At 41.9% G+C, this 19,723-nt stretch overlaps 1 protein-coding gene across 1 annotated transcript; it reads right to left on the bottom strand.

Moving 5' to 3' along the window:
- LOC115105912 (tricarboxylate transport protein B, mitochondrial-like) lies at nucleotides 1-17,551 on the bottom strand. The gene is made up of 9 exons (XM_029628409.2): nucleotides 17,188-17,551; nucleotides 5,074-5,181; nucleotides 3,968-4,067; nucleotides 3,733-3,871; nucleotides 3,527-3,611; nucleotides 2,590-2,694; nucleotides 2,355-2,470; nucleotides 2,168-2,241; nucleotides 1-2,044 (listed from the first exon to the last, which is right to left on the bottom strand). Exons 1-9 carry the CDS (start codon nucleotides 17,297-17,299, stop codon nucleotides 1,930-1,932), a joined length of 954 nt encoding a protein of 317 aa, XP_029484269.1. The 5' UTR covers nucleotides 17,300-17,551; the 3' UTR covers nucleotides 1-1,929.
- Nucleotides 17,552-19,723: the final 2,172 nt, after the last annotated feature.

Here is a 19,723-nt window from a genome sequence, read left to right on the forward strand (position 1 = left end):
TGCTATGGAAACAAAACGTTTTATTCGGTACACGAAAACTTAAGTGAAAAGGTACATTTTGTGTGCACTACGTCATCACACTGATTTCTTTGTCCAAAATGACCATATTTTATTTATGCAGATTCTAGAATATTCACATGAAAATCTGTCGCCAATTGGATGGAAACATAGCTAGTGACTGACATAATAGAAAAATTGTTGATGCACAACCAAATTTCAAACTTGCACCTTGTGTATATTCTCAACAGTAAATTGACAGCTGGACTGAGTTTATGCTGCTTGTGCCTGGAGCCGCCCTGAAGATAAATCTAGTCATTTTAAATAAAAATCAGTGTCCCACCCCCTCCACACTACCAAGGAAATGTGTAATCATAAATTGTAAATCAAAGACATTTATACATACTCTATAACTGACAGGGAACATTACGAGACAACATCTCATCACATTGAATTACTCAAGGCTGCATTATGATAGTGTCTGGTGAGCTATACTGTCAACCAGTACCAGTAGATCTAATCATATTTGCCAATAAAAACATCTCAGCAAGGCCTCATTGCACTGTGTTACTGTCTATATTAAATAAAAACAATTCAGTTATTGTATCATATGACAGTAATGAAGAACGGACCCAGATAAGACATTCAACTATAGACATTAGTAACACTAGACATCATATACCAGATTTCTAAAACAATCATGAGATACACTTGCAGGCACTTTCATACAACAATCAACACCCCCAATAAACAATCATTATGTAAATATTTCTGATGTTTCACATTTGCAAGTGCAAAGTTCATCACCCTCACCAGCATCATCTCAATCTTGGTCATCGTTTTTATGGAATTAACTTTAAAAAGTGTTGGTGCATTCTGCAGAATGTCTGAGTATACTGTATGACATGTACATCTCTGTATTTGACTGACAGCAAAAACAGGCTATTCACCACTACAGAATTAGTAGAATGAATAGTAATTAAACACCGAGTTCTAATTCTATGGTCACAACAATTATGGTTACTATAGGGTGCGTTCGTAAATTCACTCTGACTATCTACTCCGATTTCTGAGCACTCTGGTCTGAATGTGCCACAGAACAGAATAACTGACAAATTTACAAACACACCCATAATAGCATTCTACCATAAAGATATCTCTGAATATAACAATCTATAAGGCATTGTGACGTAATAGCACTCAGGTATGTAAAGCAGCTAAAACATTTCAGACCTGCATTAAACCTGGACAATAAGACTCATATGACCCGTGAACAACAGACATGTCTGTTATACTGCTATTAGGGGAGAACGATGGTCTCTACCAGACCCATTTCACCGGGTAATACCATTTCCTGTTAAATGTACACCGTGGCCCTTGGAGTTAAAAGCCTCTGAGATCCTCCTCTGTCATTTCAAGTGTTTTCTGTTGATCTACATCACATTATTTGGGGATTAATTTTTGATTAAGTCAAGTATGTTAATGTATAACATAAGATGATAACAATAGCCATTAGTGAACTGAAGCACCGTCCGTCTACGACACTTCTCTGGAATGACACAGTGTTCCCATATTTCAGTCACGTAGGCCCAATCCCTCACCCTACCCCCTGTGCCCTTGCTAAATCCCCCTTGCGGATCTTAAGAAGATCAAAGACAGTAGGTATAACCAATATGATAGTAGTGTCCCTGATAGGATCCTATAGCACCCTAGGTGAAGTGCACTCAACCATAAAAGTAAACAAGGGTAGGGGACAGAGAACAACTTTCTGGAATGAAATACAGAGTCCTGTCAGATCTGTGAGGATGTTGCTAGTCATAGTAAACCTAAGGAAAGGGCAAAAGGATTGGGTTTGGAATCAGGCCATAGTTATGATGTCAACAGGCCTTCCTGGCCGTTCCCTGCTCCGCTGGTCGTCACAGAAATGTGGTCTTAGTCCGTCTTCCAGACTTTGTTGAGGACTTTCACCACCTCCTCATAGATGATGAAGACGATAGCTACGTCCATACACACCCTGCCCAGCCTGGGGACTGTACCCTTATAGAACCTGGGGAGAAAGGGAGGAAATAATGAAGGAAGGAAGGAGGCGAAGGGCAGGCAGGGTCAATACCATTATCAGTCTGATAAAAATGAGACAGGTCACAAAGTTAGTGTGTACAGAGATACTTACGCTTTAGGTCCCTCATGCTTCATGATCTTGACGGCACAGTCCAGGGTGCTTTTGTACTTGTGAGCCTCCAGACCCTGTTAGAGAAGAGACAGACGAGGTTCACTTAACAATATGATACAATACATGTATAGCGAAATATCTACAATTCACTGCATGTGACCAGGTCATTAATCATGGCAGTGTCTACCTGCATCCTGGTTTTGATGACATCAAGAGGAGTGTTTCCAAACACACTGACAGCTCCAGCGAAGGCTCCGAATGCTCCCGTGACCAGAGGGTTAATGGCCTTGTTAGGGTCATCACCTAGGAAACAGACAGGGAGAGACAGAGCAGTAAGACTCTCTGGATACACACACAGGTAAACAACACACACATACACACAGGAGACAAGGATTCAAACTAAGTCGGTCACACACACACACCTTTGTACCAGTTCCTTAGAGAGGTCATAACGTAGAAGCGGATGGCCTGGTTGGATCCCTGTTTCAGTACCGTGGCTGTCAGACCCTGGTACGTCCCCCTCAGGCCTGGAAGAGATATTGACAGCACAACACCATAACACATCAACACACAGCCAATAACCATCCCACAATCTTCCGTCCAATTACCATAAAATAACCATCCAACGGCCATGTCAGTTATGGTGAGATCAGAACAAATAACTGTCCAGCAGATGGAAGTAACTACTCCCTCTTCCCTTCACTAGTCTCTTTCAACCAGTGGAGAATGACTCCCCTCTCATTGAAGCCACGGATGTTCAAGGCCAAACTCAGTACCACAGATAGAACAATGAGTCAGATATTTCACCTAATGTATAAGTGTGAAGCATCCGCTTGGTGTTTCCACTCATTACCAAATATGGTGATGAGAGGAAGGCCAGTGGCCGGCAGTAGGAGAAGACATAGTGAGGTGGATTTTGGCTGACATAATGCTAATTTTCTCATTGAGGAAACATTTTATCTCAATACAGTTTTTTGTTCCCTAAACCAGAATCTGTTACGAATAGACTGGACAAAGTTGTGTAGATTTGACCATTTGCCAAAGGAAAAAAATGCAGTTGTTTAGAAAGAGTGCATGGGCTAATTGAGTTACTGCACATGCACATCACAGAGTAGACGTTCCTTAATGGAAATATGCAAATACATGCTAGAACGCGCCAATAGGATCTCGCTAGCTCGTGCTTGGCTCTGCACCCCTCCTTGCTTGTTCTGCCCACTATGACTAATTTGTTCCCATTGGAAACGACAGGCTGTGGTGTATCTTGGATTAGTTATAAAAATTGGCGGTACTGCAGGCATTGTTAGCAGAAAACAGGATCCCCCTATTAGGTGAATGGAAAAATGTCAATCATCCTGTTACCTTCGGTTCTGATGATCTCCCCGACTCCATGGAAAAATCCCCGGTACTTTGGGTTGGCTGACGACTGGTCATGGATGAACTTTACCTGAAATGACACAAGCGGACGACACGGATTCAAATTATATGCAGATCTTTATTGATATCGACACCAACACACATGCAAATAACTGTTTAAGATTTCCTAAAACATTTTAAGACGCACATACCTTGACCGTCTCCATGGGGCAGACCACCACCACAGCCTCAGCCATTCCTGCCCCCAGACCACAGAAAAGACCCCGGGTACTGTCCAGCTTCCCATTCTCATCACGCATCTTATTACTGAGGAACTCAAACATACCAAACCTGATAGAGAGAGCGGTTGTCAGGGACATAGAAAAGATACACAGAGACAAATAAACAGTGTGTGGTGTAGTGTGGTTGTATGTCTGTGTGTAGTACCGGACAGCTGCTTTGGGTATGGAGCCATAGAGCAGTGAGCTGAGCCCTCTGTACAGACCCCTCACCCCATGACCATCTACAGTCTGCTTCACACAGTCAACTACAGGGAGGGAAAGGAAAAGGGACAGAGAGAAGCAGGGTGAGAAATGACAAACATACACAGTCAACTGCAGATATTTCAACTCGGCTTAAGGTATTTTGTGCATAGTGTTTTGTGCACGTTACATGTGGAACATTTAATAGTATCACCAAAAAGTAATGCATGGATATAGGAAAGTGTTAGTGACAGTCATGGTGCTTGCATCTATGTAGGTTGGCATTTGTTGTCATGACTCATGTACTGGAGGCAGCTCTGCAGAGTGGTCACTACCTGGCACAGCCACAAAGTCAGCAAATCTGATGTTATCCTGAGTGGCGCAGAGGTCTAAGACAACATATCTCAGTGCTAGACGCGTCACTACAGACCCTGGTTCGATTCCAGGCTGAGTCCGCATAGGGCGACGCACAATTGGATCAGCTTCGTCCGGGTTAGGGGTTGACCGGGGTAGTCATTGTAAATAAGAATTTGTTCTTAACTGACTTGCCTAATTAAATAAAGGCCACACTGCTAACCTAACCTTAAATTTAGACAAAAAAGCGAAATTTTGTCTTCATAAATGTTTACAATTTAAACAATTTTGACTTTGAAGCCGGCCCATCTAGCAGAAGGCGATGAGTTTTACCCTGAAGGCAGAACTGATGACAAACATCAACTTGCAGCTTCTACAGTTAACAGTTCATGAGTATGAACTCAGAACTGACTGACAAACATGTTGCTCAGGAGCGACTCCAACCAAAGTCCACTGACTCTAAACACACAGATAACACAGCTAGGCACACACACACACACCCCTCAGGAAAGTGTAGACCCATTTAGTACAGATCCTTGGTTCAAGGCTTTTCATTTATCTTCCATGTAAGGTCTACTGCAAACAGCTATCTCTGTTTCAATGTGTGCCAATGATGGACTGTTACTGCTATTACTGGTAACAATATAGGAAATCATGTAAAAGTAACAAAATAATTCCCTTTCCTGTTTGGGAGAAACTGTTGGAACAGATACCCACCAATGCCTTTATATCTGGGAGGGTTGGCCTTCTCATCCAGCTGCAGCTGAGTCTTCACATACTCTGTAGGGAATGTAATACAGATCTCTATTCCTCCAGCAATACCACCTAGAGAGAGGGAGAGACAGAGAAAGTGTTAAGGTTGGGCTGATCACTATACCCCCTGCTCAATCTGAAACAGTCACAAGTTCTCAGTTAAAGGTACAGTGCCTCCCAAAAAGTATTCATATCCTTTGACTTATTCCACATTTTGTGTTACAGCCTGAATTCAAAATTGATTAAATAAAATAAAATGCTCACCCATCTACAAACACCCCATAATGACAAAGTGAAAACATGTTTTTAAACATTTTTGCAAATGTATTGAAAATGAAATACAGAAATATTTAATTTACATAAGTATTCACACCCCCAAAGTCAATACTTTGTAGAAGCACCTTTGGCAGTGATTACAGCGGTCTTTCTGGGTAAGTCTCGAAGAGCTTTCCACACCTGGAGTGTGCAACATTATTCCATTATTATTTTCAAAATTCTACAAGCTCTGTCAAACTGGTTGTTGATCATTGCAAGACAACAATTTTCAGGTCTTGACATAGTTTTTACTTAAATCTACTTGAAAATCTAACTAGACCACTCAGGAACATTCACTATCTTCTTGGTTAGAAAATCCAGTGTATATTTGGCCTTGTGTTTTAGGTTATTGTCCTGCTGAAAAGGTGAAGTCAACTCACAGTGTCTGGTGGAAAGCAGACTGAACCAGCTTTGCCTCTAGGATTATGCCTGGGCTTTGCTCCATTCAGTTTATTTTTTATCCTGAAAAACTCCTCAGTCCTTAACGATTACAAGCTTACCCAGATCACGATGCAGCCACCACTATGCTTGAAAATATTGAGAGTAGTATTCAGTAATTTGTTGTATTGGATTTAACACTTTGTATTCAGGGTAAAAGTGAATTGCTTTGCCTCATTTTCTGCAGTTTTACTTCAGTGCCTTGTTGCAAACAGGATACATGTTTTGGAATATTTTTATTCTGTACAGGCTCATCTCTTTTCACTCTGTCAATTAGGTTAGTATTGTAGAGTAAGTATCATGTTGTTGAACCATCCTCAGTTCTCTCCTATCACAGCCATTAAACTCAAACTATTTTAAAGTCACCATTGGCCTCATAGTAAAATCCCTGAGCAGTTTTCCTTCCTCTCCGGCAACAGAGTTAGGAAGAACGCCTGTATCTTTGTAGTGACTGGGTGTATTGATACACCATCCAAAGTGTAATTAATAACTTCACCGTACTAAAAAGGGTATTCAATGTTTTTTATTAATCCATCTACCAATAGGTACCCTTCTTTGCAAGGCATTGCAAAACTTCCTTGGTCTTTGTGGTTGAATCTGTGTTTGAAATCCACTGCTGGACTGAGGGACCTTACAGATAGATAATTATATGTGTGGGGTACAGAGATGAGGTCGTCAATCAAAAATCATGTTAAACACCATTATTGCACACAGAGTGAGTCCATGCAACTTATTATGTGACTTGTTAATTAAGACATCCCCCACACGAACTTAAGGCTTGACACAACAAAGGGGTTGAATACTTATTGACTCTAGACATTCCAGCTTTACATTATTCTACTTCGACATTATTGGGTATTGTGTGTAGGCCAGAGACAAACAAATCTATATTTAATCTATTTTAAATTCAGGCTGTAACAACAAAACATGGAAAAAGTCAAGGGGTGTGAATACTTTCTGAAGGCACTGTAGATGAGTCTTCTCTGCTAGCTGAATGATGTCATCCTTTTATGTATAGCATGTGTTATTACCGCATTCACAAATAAAAGATGTAATAATATTAGAAAGAATCAAAGTGATTCAATAACTTAACAATTCAAAAAGATCAACAGTGTAGGACTTTTCTCTGTAACTGTAGTTTTATTGGTAACCTCATAGTTCCACCTTAACAGCAGTAGCTCCACACATCTGCAGTTGAACAGCAAACAGAAAGAAGGTCTCTGATTGGTTCAACTGCGATTCTGCCCACAGGATACTCCCCTCTGTGCTGTTCCTGATCAGTGGGGGTGTGACTAGTCGTCTCTAGTTACCACAGCCACAGTCATATACCTGCCTATTTCTACCATGCATCTTCTTTAAATGTGATTTTAAACGTGACAATAACCTTAACCACACTGCTAACCTTATGTCGAAGCCTAACCTTAATTTAAGACCAAAAATCTTACGATAAAGCCAATTTTGACTTTGTGGCTGTGGTAACCGGTGTTCTCCACTGGAACAGAGAAAGTAGTACACACATAGGGTGCGTTCCTCTTGCCTGGGCATTAGTGACGCATGCCAGATCTTACAATGCCGGATAGGTATTTTACATATCAGCTAACCACATCATGCTGTATGTTATAGCAATCTGGCGTCCGCGGCACAGGCAATGATGTGGCACACAACCAGCAACAGCGCTTCATCAACCTCAGGAGGCGGAAGAAATTAGTCTTTGCCCCCGAGCCACAGCCTGTTCCCCCGCTATCATCTAGAAGGCGGAGATAGTACAAGTGCATCAAAGCTGGGACCGAGAGACAGCTCCTATCTCCAGGCCATCATACTGTTAAATAGTCACTACTAGCCAGCTTCCACCCAGTACTCTGACCTGAACTTTAGTCACCGTTACTAGCCAGCTACCACCCGGTACTCTACCCTGCACCTTAGAGACGCCTGCTCTGTGTATATAGTCCTTGAACTGCATTCTAGTCACGGCTTATCCTGTATAACTACTGCTGTATACAACTCTTCTATTCATATACTGCCAATAACTGTCTATACAAACCATCACACACATAATACAGTTGAAGTCGGAAGTTTACATACACCGAAGCAAAATACATTTAAACTCAGTTTCACAATTCCTGACATTTAATCCTAGTAAAAATTCCCAGTTTAAGGTCAGTGAGGTTCATCACTTTATTTTAAGAATGTGAAATGTCAGAGTAATAGTGGAGTGATTTATTTCAGCTTTTATTTATTTCATCACATTCCCAGTGGGTCAGAAGTTTACATACACTCAATTAGTATTTGGTAGCATTGCCTTTAAATTGTTTAACTTGGGTCAAATGGTTTGGGTAGGCTTCCACAAGCTTCCCACAATAAGTTGGGTGAATTTTGGCCCATTCCTCCTGACAGAGCTGGTGTAACTGAGTCAGGTTTGTAGGCCACTTTGCTCGCACACGCTTTTTCAGTTCGGCCCACAAATTTTCTATAGGATTGAAGTCATGGCTTTGTGATGGCCACTCCAATACCTTGACTTTGTTGTCTTTAAGCCATTTTTCCACAACTTTGGAAGTATGCTTGGGGTCATTGTCCATTTGGAAGACCCATTTGCAACCAAGCTTTAACTTCCTGACTGATGTCTTCAGATGTTACTTCAATATATCCACATAATTTTCCTTCCTCATGACGCCATCTATTTTGCGAAATGCACCAGTCCCTCCTGCAGCAAAGCACCCCCACAACATGATGCTGCCACCCCCGTGCTCCACGTTTGGAATGGTGCTCTTCGGCTTGCAAGCCTCCCCCTTTTTCCTCCAAACATAACGATGATCATTATGGCCAAACAGTTCTATTTTATCATCCCAGAGGACATTTCTCCAAAAAGTACGATCTTTGTTCCCATATAACCGTGGTCTGGCTTTTTAAATGGCGGTTTTGGAGCAGTGGCTTCCTTCCTTGCTGAGCGGCCTTTCAGGTTATGTTGATATAGGACTTGTTTTACTGTGGATATAGATACTTTTGTACCGGTTTCCTCCAGCATCTTCACAAGGTCCTTTGCTGTTGTTCTGGGATTGATTTGCACTTTTCACACCAAAGTACGTTCATCTCTAGGAGACAAAACGCATCTCCTTCCTGAGCGGTATGACAGCTGCGTGGTCCCATGGTGTTTATACTTGCGTACTATTGTTTGTACAGATGAACGTGGTACCTTCTGGCATTTGGAAATTGCTCCCAAGGATGAACCAGACTTGTGGAGGTCTACAATTTATTCTCTGAGGTCTTGGCTGATTTCTATTGATTTTCCCATGATGTCAAGCAAAGGGGCACTGAGTTTGAAGGTAGGCCTTGAAATACATCCACAGGTACACCTTCAATTGACTCAAATTATGTCAAGTAGCCTATCAGAAGCTTCTAAAGCCATGACATCATTTTCTGGAAAATTAACAAGCTGTTTAAAGGCAGAGTCAACTTAGTGAATGTAAACTTCTGACCCACTGGAATTGTGATACAGTGAATTATAAGTGAAATAATATGTCTAAACAATTGTTGGAAAAATTACTTGGTGTCATGCACAAAGTAGATGTCCTAAACGACTTGCCAAAACTGTAGTTTAACAATGAATTTGTGGAGTGGTTGAAAAACAAGTTTTAATGACTCCAACCTAAGTGTATGTAAACTTCCGACTTCAACTGTACATGTATATATTTTTATTCCGGACTCTGACATTGCTCATTCTAATAATTTGACTTAATTCATTTCTTTATTCTTTGGAGGGGGGGGGGGGGTTTGCTTATATCGTCAGGCATTTTTTTTTAAATAGCCTAGTTGTTAGAGTGTTGGGCCAGTACCCGAAAGGTTGCTGAATCGAATCCCCAAACTGACAAGATAGAAACCTGTTGTTCTGCCCCTGAAGAAGGCGGTTATCCCACTGTTCCCCAGTAGGCCCTCATTGTAAATAAGAATTTGTTATCAACTGTCTTGCCTAGTTAAATAAAAGGTTAAATGTATTACATTTATTAAACCTTTATTTAACTAGGAAAGTCAGTTAAGAACAAATTCTTATTCACAATGACGGCTTACCCTGGCCAAACCCGGACGATGCTGAGCCAATTGTGCGCCGTCCTATGGGACTCCCAATCACGGCCAGATGTGATACAGCCTGGATTCGAACCAGGGACTGTAGTGATGCCTTAGACCACTGCGCCACTTGGCAGCCCAGTGGCACTGCAGTGTTGGGCTAGGAACATAAGCATTTCGCTACACCTGCGATAAAATCTGCTAAATATGTGTACGCGACCAATAGAATTTGATTTGATGCATGCCTCTTAGCAGGGGACCGCGAGCTAGAGCTACACACACACTCAGTGACACAGTCATCACAGACATATAGAGTTTGTTGCCGGTAGCAACCTAAAAGTTATTTGATAATTTAGCATTCTCATCCACTGATCTCTAACCAGTTGTAACTAGGCTAAAACACTCACCATGGAAAAAATCTGTTAGATTTGGAGTTGGGAAAGCTGACCCTAAACCTGTGTGTTTGGGAAACGTGGTTGAACCTCAACCGCAACCCAATGCTGCAGCTTCTGAAAGAAACATTTGTTGAGGCTCTGAACTCCAAGCATGCATTTCACCTGACATGCTGGTCTGTCAGTCCCACACAGGAATGGACATGCAACAATCTCCACAAACACACAAACGCTCACGCAAATTATCTTGTTATTTGACAGTAGGCTCTAAATTCTGCCCAGTGCCCAGCACCTTCCGTCATAAAGTTAGATATTTATAATTAGACATGTCTAACGGTTTCCTCATAACAGGACAGGAGAAAGACAACCAGTTTGTCAGGTCTGACTACTGAGATTGCAATCGTCTCTGGGCTAATAGACAGCTTTGCTGACTGGTCTCTGGTGGGAGGGAAACATTCAAGCAAAACACGCTGAAATAAGTGATCGTGCAACAATGATACTTCAATATGAGTTGACTTTTTAACTGACCTACTACAACCCTCTATGTTGAGAAAGAAAGGCTCAGATTTAAAGATGAGGAGCAAGCCAAAATACTGCATAGCCAAATATAATGTAATCTGTGTAGATGAGGGTGTTGAAGACCATAGTTTATGCTCAACAACATGACCAATTAATTGATTTACATTTATGACACATTTTACTGGGTCTCAGAGTGCTTGCATTCTATGGGGGTAATCAAGTACAAAAATTGCACTAAAAAGTGAACAGGGAAGAAAGAAAATAAAAAATGAAAGGACAACCCTACTACCTTCAGCATGCATCCCTGGCCCTGGTCTGAGCTGGTCGGGTGAAAGGATGTTGTAATCCAGCTGCACGTGTGCATGTGTGTGTGTGCTCTCTGAACTGCAGAAGTGTGTGGATTTATGCTGTGTCATCATGGTTCATGGATTCAGTAACACAGCACTGCACTGCACTGCAGGCCCCAGCCCCCTGCCAAGCACTCACATTATTGGGTGAATCTCGCTGTATTCCTTCATCTCCTTTCCTTCATTTCGGTTTGACTGTGAAAGCACTATCATATTGCTCTCATCTATTCTGTGAGTTCAAATGAGTGGGCCCCTATAACTCCCGTATCACTCCAGGTGAAAGCATAGTAGTTGACTAACACCGATAGACATAAAAAATAAAAAATTGTCCTGAAAAATGTGCCAGAGATCAGAGACAGACAAATTATTTCAATCACCTAAAGTGGATAGTGATATTTCCAGTCAATCAGTGATATTTCCAGTCAATCAGTGATATTTCCAGTCAATCAGTGATATTTCCAGTCAATCAGGGCATTGGAATGGGTCTGTGTTCACTTGTTCTGAAATAGCTTCTGTAGTTAGAAACAAGCATTCCGGAAACATTATTTTGTTGAAATATAATTTGATCTCTGAAAAATTAAGCTACTTGATTGCACCCAAATTGGACATATTTATTTACAAGATTTACAGATGAAGTCGGAAGTTTACCTTAGCCAAATACATTTAAACGCCGTTTTTCACAATTCCTGACATTTTATCCTAGTAAAAATTCCCTGTCTTAGGTCAGTGAGGTTCATCACTTTATTTTAAGAATGTGAAATGTCAGAATAATTGTAGAGAGAATTATTTACTTCAGCTTTTACGTCTTTCATCACAGTCACAGTGGGTCAGAAGTTTACATACACTCAATTAGTATTTGGTAGCATTGCCTTTAAATTGTTTAACTTGGGTCAAATGTTTTGGGTAGGCTTCCACAAGTTTCCCACAATAAGTTGGGTGAATTTTGGCCCATTCCTCCTGACAGAGCTGGTGTAACTGAGTCAGATTTGTGGGCCTCCTTGCTCGCACACGCTTTTTCAGTTCTGCCCACAAATGTTCTATAGGATTGAAGTCAGGGCTTTGTGATGGCCACTCCAATACCTTCACTTTGTTGTCCTTAAGCCATTTTGCCACAACGTTGGAAGTATGCTTGGGGTCATTGTCCATTTGGAAGACCCATTTGTGACCAAGCTTTAACTTCCTGACTGATGTCTTCAGATGTTGCTTCAATTTATCTACATAATTTCCCTTCCTTATGAGGCCGTCTATTTGTGAAGTGCACCAGTCCCTCCTGCAGCAAAGCACCCCCACAACATGATGCTGCCACCCCCGTGCTTCACAGTTCGGATGGTGTTCTTCGGCTTGCAAGCCTCCCCCTTTTTCCTCCAAACATAACGATAGTCATTATGGCCAAACAGTTATATTTTTGTTTCATCAGACCAGAGGACATTTCTCCAAAAAGTACAATCTTTGTCCACATGTGCAGTTGCAAACCGTAAACTGGCTTTTTTATGGCGGTTTTGGATCAGTGGCTTCTTCTTGCTTAGCGGCCTTTCAGGTTATGTCGATACAGGACTCCTTTTACTGTGGATATAGATGCTTCTGTGGTGTTTATATTTGCGTACCATTGTTTGTACAGATGAAAATGGTACCTTCAGGCATTTGGAAATTGCTCCCAAGGATGAACCAGACTTGTGGAGGTCTACAATTTGTTCTCTGAGGTCTTGGCTGATTTATTTGGATTTTCCCATGATGTCAAGCAAAGAGGCACTGAGTTTGAAGGTAGGCCTTGAAATACATCCACAGGTACATCTCCAATTGACTCAAATGATGACAATCAGAAGCTTCTAAAGCCATGACATCATTTTCTGGAATTTTCCAAGCTGTTTAAAGGCACAGTCAACTTAGTGTATGTACACTTCTGACCCACTGGAACTGTGATACAGTGAATTATAAGTGAAATAATCTGTCTGTAAACAATTGTTGGAAAAATGACTTGTGTCATGCACAAAGTAGATTTCCTAACCGACTTACCAAAACCATAGTTTGTTAACGAGAAATTTGTGGAGTGGTTGAAAAACAAGTTTTAATGACTCCAACCTAAGTGTATGTAAACTTCAATTGTATATAATATTCAAGAATTATAGTACCTAGCAAAACATTTGGTCCAAATTGGATGTTAACTATGAGTAAGACATGAGGAGTCCAAAGAAGTGGTCAAAAGCCCTACACCCCAAGCCAATCCCACCCCAACAATGAGTATATAGTATCATTACTTATCGTTGACAAGTAGTATGGAGCATTGTTTCTTTATCCTATGTACTGTATTCTCAGCAGCAACAACAACAAAATATATTTTATTCATGTTTAGAGAAATTAGCCATTGAAGTTGTTGGGTTTATGTCCCAAATTACATATTGGTTTTCTTACAGGGTAAGTCTCTGAACCAGGTATGACAGCAACCCATTGTTTGGTTTTGTTTACCTGGCCACTGCTTCAAATGCTAACTTTAAATAATGTGTGGCACAAATCCAATGCAAGTCAATGGTACCTATGTTAGCATTTTTGCGCTTTATATCCAAATCATCTATAAGTTACACAATACATTTTTAGATAAGTTAGGTAGATTTGGACATGAAGCATCAACAACAGAAATTATTTCACAAGAATCTGAGATGGTGGGTGTCAAAATCAATTTTTTTGGTGCTTTTTGAGGTTGAACAACACTCTTGCAAAAAGCAAGATACAGAAGCAATATAGTCAGTTAGGCACAAATGTATGCCCTCAGCTATCACCCATGAATGTTCTTAGTTATGATGTAAAAGAGACAAAACAAGTAGTAGAACTGCATTCAAGGGTTCCTTGATTTTTTAAAATCTGTTGCATGTGCTGCAATGTTTCCATCCAAGGCCCTTCCTCCTCAGGCTGCATAAGAATACATAATTATTTTGCTGCACCTGCGATAACACCTGCAAAATTACGTGTATAACCAATAAACTTTGACTTGATTTACATGTAAACTTAGATAAGCCTTACTATGACTACAAATATCTACACAGCCGTGCAACACAAGGCAATAGCCAGGTTCAGCGTATACAGTCATGGCCAAAAGTTGAGGATGACACAAATATTAATTTCCAAAGTTTGCTGCTTCAGTGTCTTTATATATTGTTGTCAGATGTTACTATGGAATAATGAAGTATAATTACAAGGATTTCATAAGTGTCTTAGGCTTTTATTGACGATTACATGAAGTTGATGCAAAGAGTCAATATTTGCAGTGTTGACACTTTTTCAAGACCTCTGCAATCCGCCCTGGTATGCTGTCAATTAACTTCTGGGCCACATTCTGACTGATGGCAGCCCATTCTTGCATAATCAATGCTTGGAGTTTGTCAGAATTTGTGGGTTTTTGTTTGTCCACCCTCCACTTGAGGATTGACTACCAGTTCTCAATGGGATTAAGGTCTGGGGAGTTTCCTGGCCATGGACCCAAAATATCGATGTTTTGTTCCCGAGACACTTAGTTATCACTTTTTCCGTATGACAAGGTGCTCCATCATGCTGGAAAAGACATTGTTCGTCACCAAACTGTTCCTGAATGGTTGGGAGACTTTGCTCTCGGAGGATGTGTTGGTACCATTCTTTATTCATAGCTGTGTTCGTAGGCAAAATTGTGAGTGAGCCCACTCCCTTGGCTGAGAAGCAACCCCACACATGAATGGGCTCAGGATGCTTTACTGTTGGCATGACACAGGACTGATGGTAGCGCTCACCTTGTCTTCCACGGACAAGCTTTTTTCCGGATGCCCCAAACAATCGGAAAGGGGATTCATCAGAGTAAATGACTTTACCCCAGTTCTCAGCAGTCCAATCCCTGTACTTTTTTGCAGAATATCAGTCTGTCCCGGATGTTTTTCCTGGAGAGAAGTGGCTTCTTTGCTGCTCTTCTTGACACCAAGCCATCATCCAAAAGTCTTCACCTCACTGTGCGTGCAGATGCACTCACACCTGCCTGCTGCCATTCCTGAGCAAGCTATATACTGGTGGTGCCCCGATCCTGCAGCTGAATCAACTTTAGGAGACGGTCCTGGCGCTTGCTGAACTTTTTGGGTGCCCTGAAGCCTTCTTCACAACAATTGAACCGCTCTCCTTCAAGTTCTTGATGATCCGATAAATGGTTGATTTAGGTGCAATCTTTACTGGGAGCAATGTCTGTGCCTGTGAAGCCCTTTTTGTGCAAAGCAATGATGATGGCACGTGCTTCCTTGCAGGTAACCATGGATGACAGAGGAAGAACAATGATTCCAAGCACCACCCTCCTTTTGAAGCTTCCAGTCTGTTATTCGAAATTGATCAGCATGATAGAGTGATCTCCAGCCTTGTCCTCGTCAACACTCACACCTGTGTTAACGAGAGAATCACTGACATGATGTCAGCTGGTCCTTTTGTGGCAGGGCTGAAATGCAGTGGAAATGTTTTTTTTTTGTGATTCAGTTCATTTGCATGGCAAAGAGGGATTTTGCAATTAATTGCTTATCACTCTTTATAACATTCTGGAGTATATGCAAATTGCCATCATACAAACTGAGGCAGCAGACGTCAAAAATGTATATTTGTGTCATTCTTGTGTCCCACCCAACCACCAACCCTTCTTTTACGCTACTGCTACTCTGTTCATCATATATGCATAGTCACTTTAACCATATCTACATGTACATACTACCTCAATCAGCCTGACTAACCGGTAGCCTCGCTACATTTATAGTATCGCTACTGTATATAGCCTGTCTTTTTACTGTTGTTTTATTTCTTTACTTACCTATTGTTCACCTAATACCTTTTTTGTACTATTGGTTTGAGCCTGTAAGTAAGCATTTCACTCTAAGGTTGTATTCGGCGCACGTGACAAATAAACTTTGATTTGATGTGATTCTCAAAACTTTTGGTTACAACTGTACTCCGAGAAAGGGATAGAACAGCCAACCATTATCTATGATGGCACCAAGTGTTCTACAAAATCCAAACAAACTCTTTCCTAGATTGGAACTTTGTAAATGTTTTGTGTCTGAAACCAAGTGTGCCAGATTCTGTAACTTTAGTGTCAAGGCACACTCCACTCAGCCCCCATTCCTGTGAGAGGAAAGCCTGCCTAACTTCCATTCATAAGCCATGTTAACCAAGCTCTGCTGGACTGAGGAGAGGGGGATTCAGTAGGATCATGGGGTCAATTAATATCAGAGAAAAAGGACCACCACATGCATCTAATTAACTTTATACACCCTGGAACTTTCAGCCAGAGCATGTGTCCTTGATTAGAACAGACACACCACTCGCTCACACACACACACTGAAGTAAAGGCTCAAAGGGCAAATTGATAGTAGTAGTTCAACAGATGGAGCCAGAACCATAGTCAAAGTGAGAAGGATTTTGCTGAACACTTCGAGGTTACTACAGTTTAAAGACAACCCAGGCTTAGACATGGTGGACTCTTATTTTAGGTTTAATTTCCAAACAATTCAATACTGTCTTGTATTCCTTAAGTCTCATATGCGTTCAATAATTATCATATTGCAGCACCCTGTCAAGAACAGCACATGATGTGGGTTGCTATATTGTAATCAAAGTCTGACTCTCGAAGATGCCGTCATGAACTGACGCTAAAGGTGGTTAGCGTCTATGAATGGGCTACTTACTCCCTAGCAACTGAATGACATGTAGTTCATGACTAAATTAAGAAAAAAATTACTGAATGGATTAGTACTCTCAAATAACTCACTACACTAACAAAGCTCACCTCGCCACTCCCATAGCAAGCACTATAGGCAGGCAATCGTGTTTAAATATATTGCTACAACATAACACTCGACAAAAGTAAAAAAGAAACCCATGTAGAATACCCTGCATTGTCACAGTGACAATGACTTGCAGTGTTAGAATGTAGCAGGGCGCTGGAATGAACACTGTATGAAAATGTGATACAAAGTCAGCAGCTTACACAAGGAAAGATGAATGACTTCATCCTTACCTGCTAGAATGGCTTTGCCCGGGTGGGTGAGTTTGGCTTTCCCTGCTGGCGCGGCTGCGGCCAAACAGCGGGGTCTGTGGAAGGGACTCACAAATGTGGGATTCCCGGACATATTGGCAACAATCGCGCCCCAAAAAACAAGCTAGAACTTGTTCTATTCTACGACGACACTCGTTCTCTCTCCCGATCGTCAGCCTCCGTGCACTCTACTGCTCTGTGCACGAATTGCTGTGCGATCATTTACAAAGGCGGTGTTGATCATTGGACTTGGCACAGTACAAAAGATAATGTTGAATCTGCACTTTTGACAGGCGAAGTTTCCTCACTCCTCCATTGCCAGTAGGCTAGTGTATCGGCCCATCGTGGTCAGTGTTTTTAGGGCGGGGCGCGGTGTTTTCACCGTCATAAAAGCGCCATATTTTTCACAAACGCAAATCCGATTTAAGGTGGAACGGGACTTGGTTTTATATTCAACAGACATTCACCAAAAGCCATTTAAAAATGTACAAATCTATAACTAATTCACCGTTTGTCACAGAATCGTCAAACTATGTATGATGTATTCTATAAATGTCTAGCATACTTTTACAACTTTTGTTTTGAGTAAAAAAATCCAGTTTTGATTTGATAGAGGGCATGTAGTCCGTCTAAAGGGTGTGTGGTCAAAGTTCTAACCAGTCTGGTATACCCTATTAGAAGGGGCCTGGCATAAACTTCTGCATCTTCAGTCATATTAAAATAAATAACTGGAATAAACTATGGGATGAAGGGGTCAGGCCTGACTAACAAAGACAGGTGGATGGACCAAGAGGATCAACATGGACATTCCACAGGGCCACAGAAGGTACAGAAGGTCACAGTGGAGATAAGGAAAACTAAGATTGAACCATACACTACCGTGCAAAAGTTTGGGGCCAATTAGAAATGTCCTTGTTTTTGAAAGAAAATACTTGTTTTTGTCCATTAAAATAACATCAAATTGATCAGAAATACATTGTAGATATTGTCAATGTTGTAAATGACTATTGTAGCCGGAAACGGCTAATGGATTATCAACATAGATGTACAGAGGCCCATTATCAGCAACCATCACTCCTGTGTTCCAATGACACGTTGTGTTAGCTAATCCAAGTTTATCATTTTAAAAGGCTAATTGATCATTAGGTCTGGTTCACTCCAGACCTGACTGCCCTCGACCAGCACAAAAACATCCTGTGGCGGACTGCAATAGCATCGAAGAGTCCCCGTGATATGCAACTGTTCAGGGAAGTCAGGAACCAATACACACAGTCAGTCAGGAAAGCTAAGGCCAGCTTCTTCAGGCAGAAGTTTGCATCCTGTAGCTCCAACTCCAAAAAGTTCTGGGACACTGTGAAGTCCATGGAGAACAAGAACACCTCCTCCCAGCTGCCCACTGCACTGAGGCTAGGTAACACGGTCACCACCGATAAATCCATGATTATCGAAAACTTCAATAAGCATTTCTCAACGGCTGGCCATGCCTTCCGCCTGGCTTCTCCAACCTCGGCCAACAGCTCCGCCCCCCCCCCGCAGCTCCTCGCCCAAGCCTCTCCAGGTTCTCCTTTACCCAAATCCAGATAGCAGATGTTCTGAAAGAGCTCCAAAACCTGGACCCATACAAATCAGCTGGGCTTGACAATCTGGACCCTCTATTTCTGAAACTATCCGCCGCCATTGTCGCAACCCCTATTACCAGCCTGTTCAACCTCTCTTTCATATCGTCCGAGATCCCCAAGGATTGGAAAGCTGCCGTAGTCATCCCCCTCTTCAAAGGGGGAGACACCCTGGACCCAAACTGTTACAGACCTATATCCATCCTGCCCTGCCTATCTAAGGTCTTCGAAAGCCAAGTCAACAAACAGGTCACTGACCATCTCGAATCCCACCGTACCTTCTCCGCTGTGCAATCTGGTTTCCGAGCCGGTCACGGGTGCACCTCAGCCACACTCAAGGTACTAAACGATATCATAACCGCCATCGATAAAAGACAGTACTGTGCAGCCGTCTTCATCGACCTTGCCAAGGCCTTCGACTCTGTCAATCACCATATTCTTATCGGCAGACTCAGTAGCCTCGGTTTTTCTGATGACTGCCTTGCCTGGTTCACCAATTACTTTGCAGACAGAGTTCAGTGTGTCAAATCGGAGGGCATGCTGTCCGGTCCTCTGGCAGTCTCTATGGGGGTGCCACAGGGTTCAATTCTCGGGCCGACTCTTTTCTCTGTATATATCAATGATGTTGCTCTTGCTGCGGGCGATTCCTTGATCCACCTCTACGCAGACGACACCATTCTATATACTTTCGGCCCGTCATTGGACACTGTGCTATCTAACCTCCAAACGAGCTTCAATGCCATACAACACTCCTTCCGTGGCCTCCAACTGCTCTTAAACGCTAGTAAAACCAAATGCATGCTTTTCAACCGATCGCTGCCTGCACCCGCATGCCCGACTAGCATCACCACCCTGGATGGTTCCGACCTTGAATATGTGGACATCTATAAGTACCTAGGTGT

Source organism: Oncorhynchus nerka, linkage group LG22 (genome assembly GCF_034236695.1).
Source record: "Oncorhynchus nerka isolate Pitt River linkage group LG22, Oner_Uvic_2.0, whole genome shotgun sequence".
NCBI classification, from domain to species: domain Eukaryota; kingdom Metazoa; phylum Chordata; class Actinopteri; order Salmoniformes; family Salmonidae; genus Oncorhynchus; species Oncorhynchus nerka.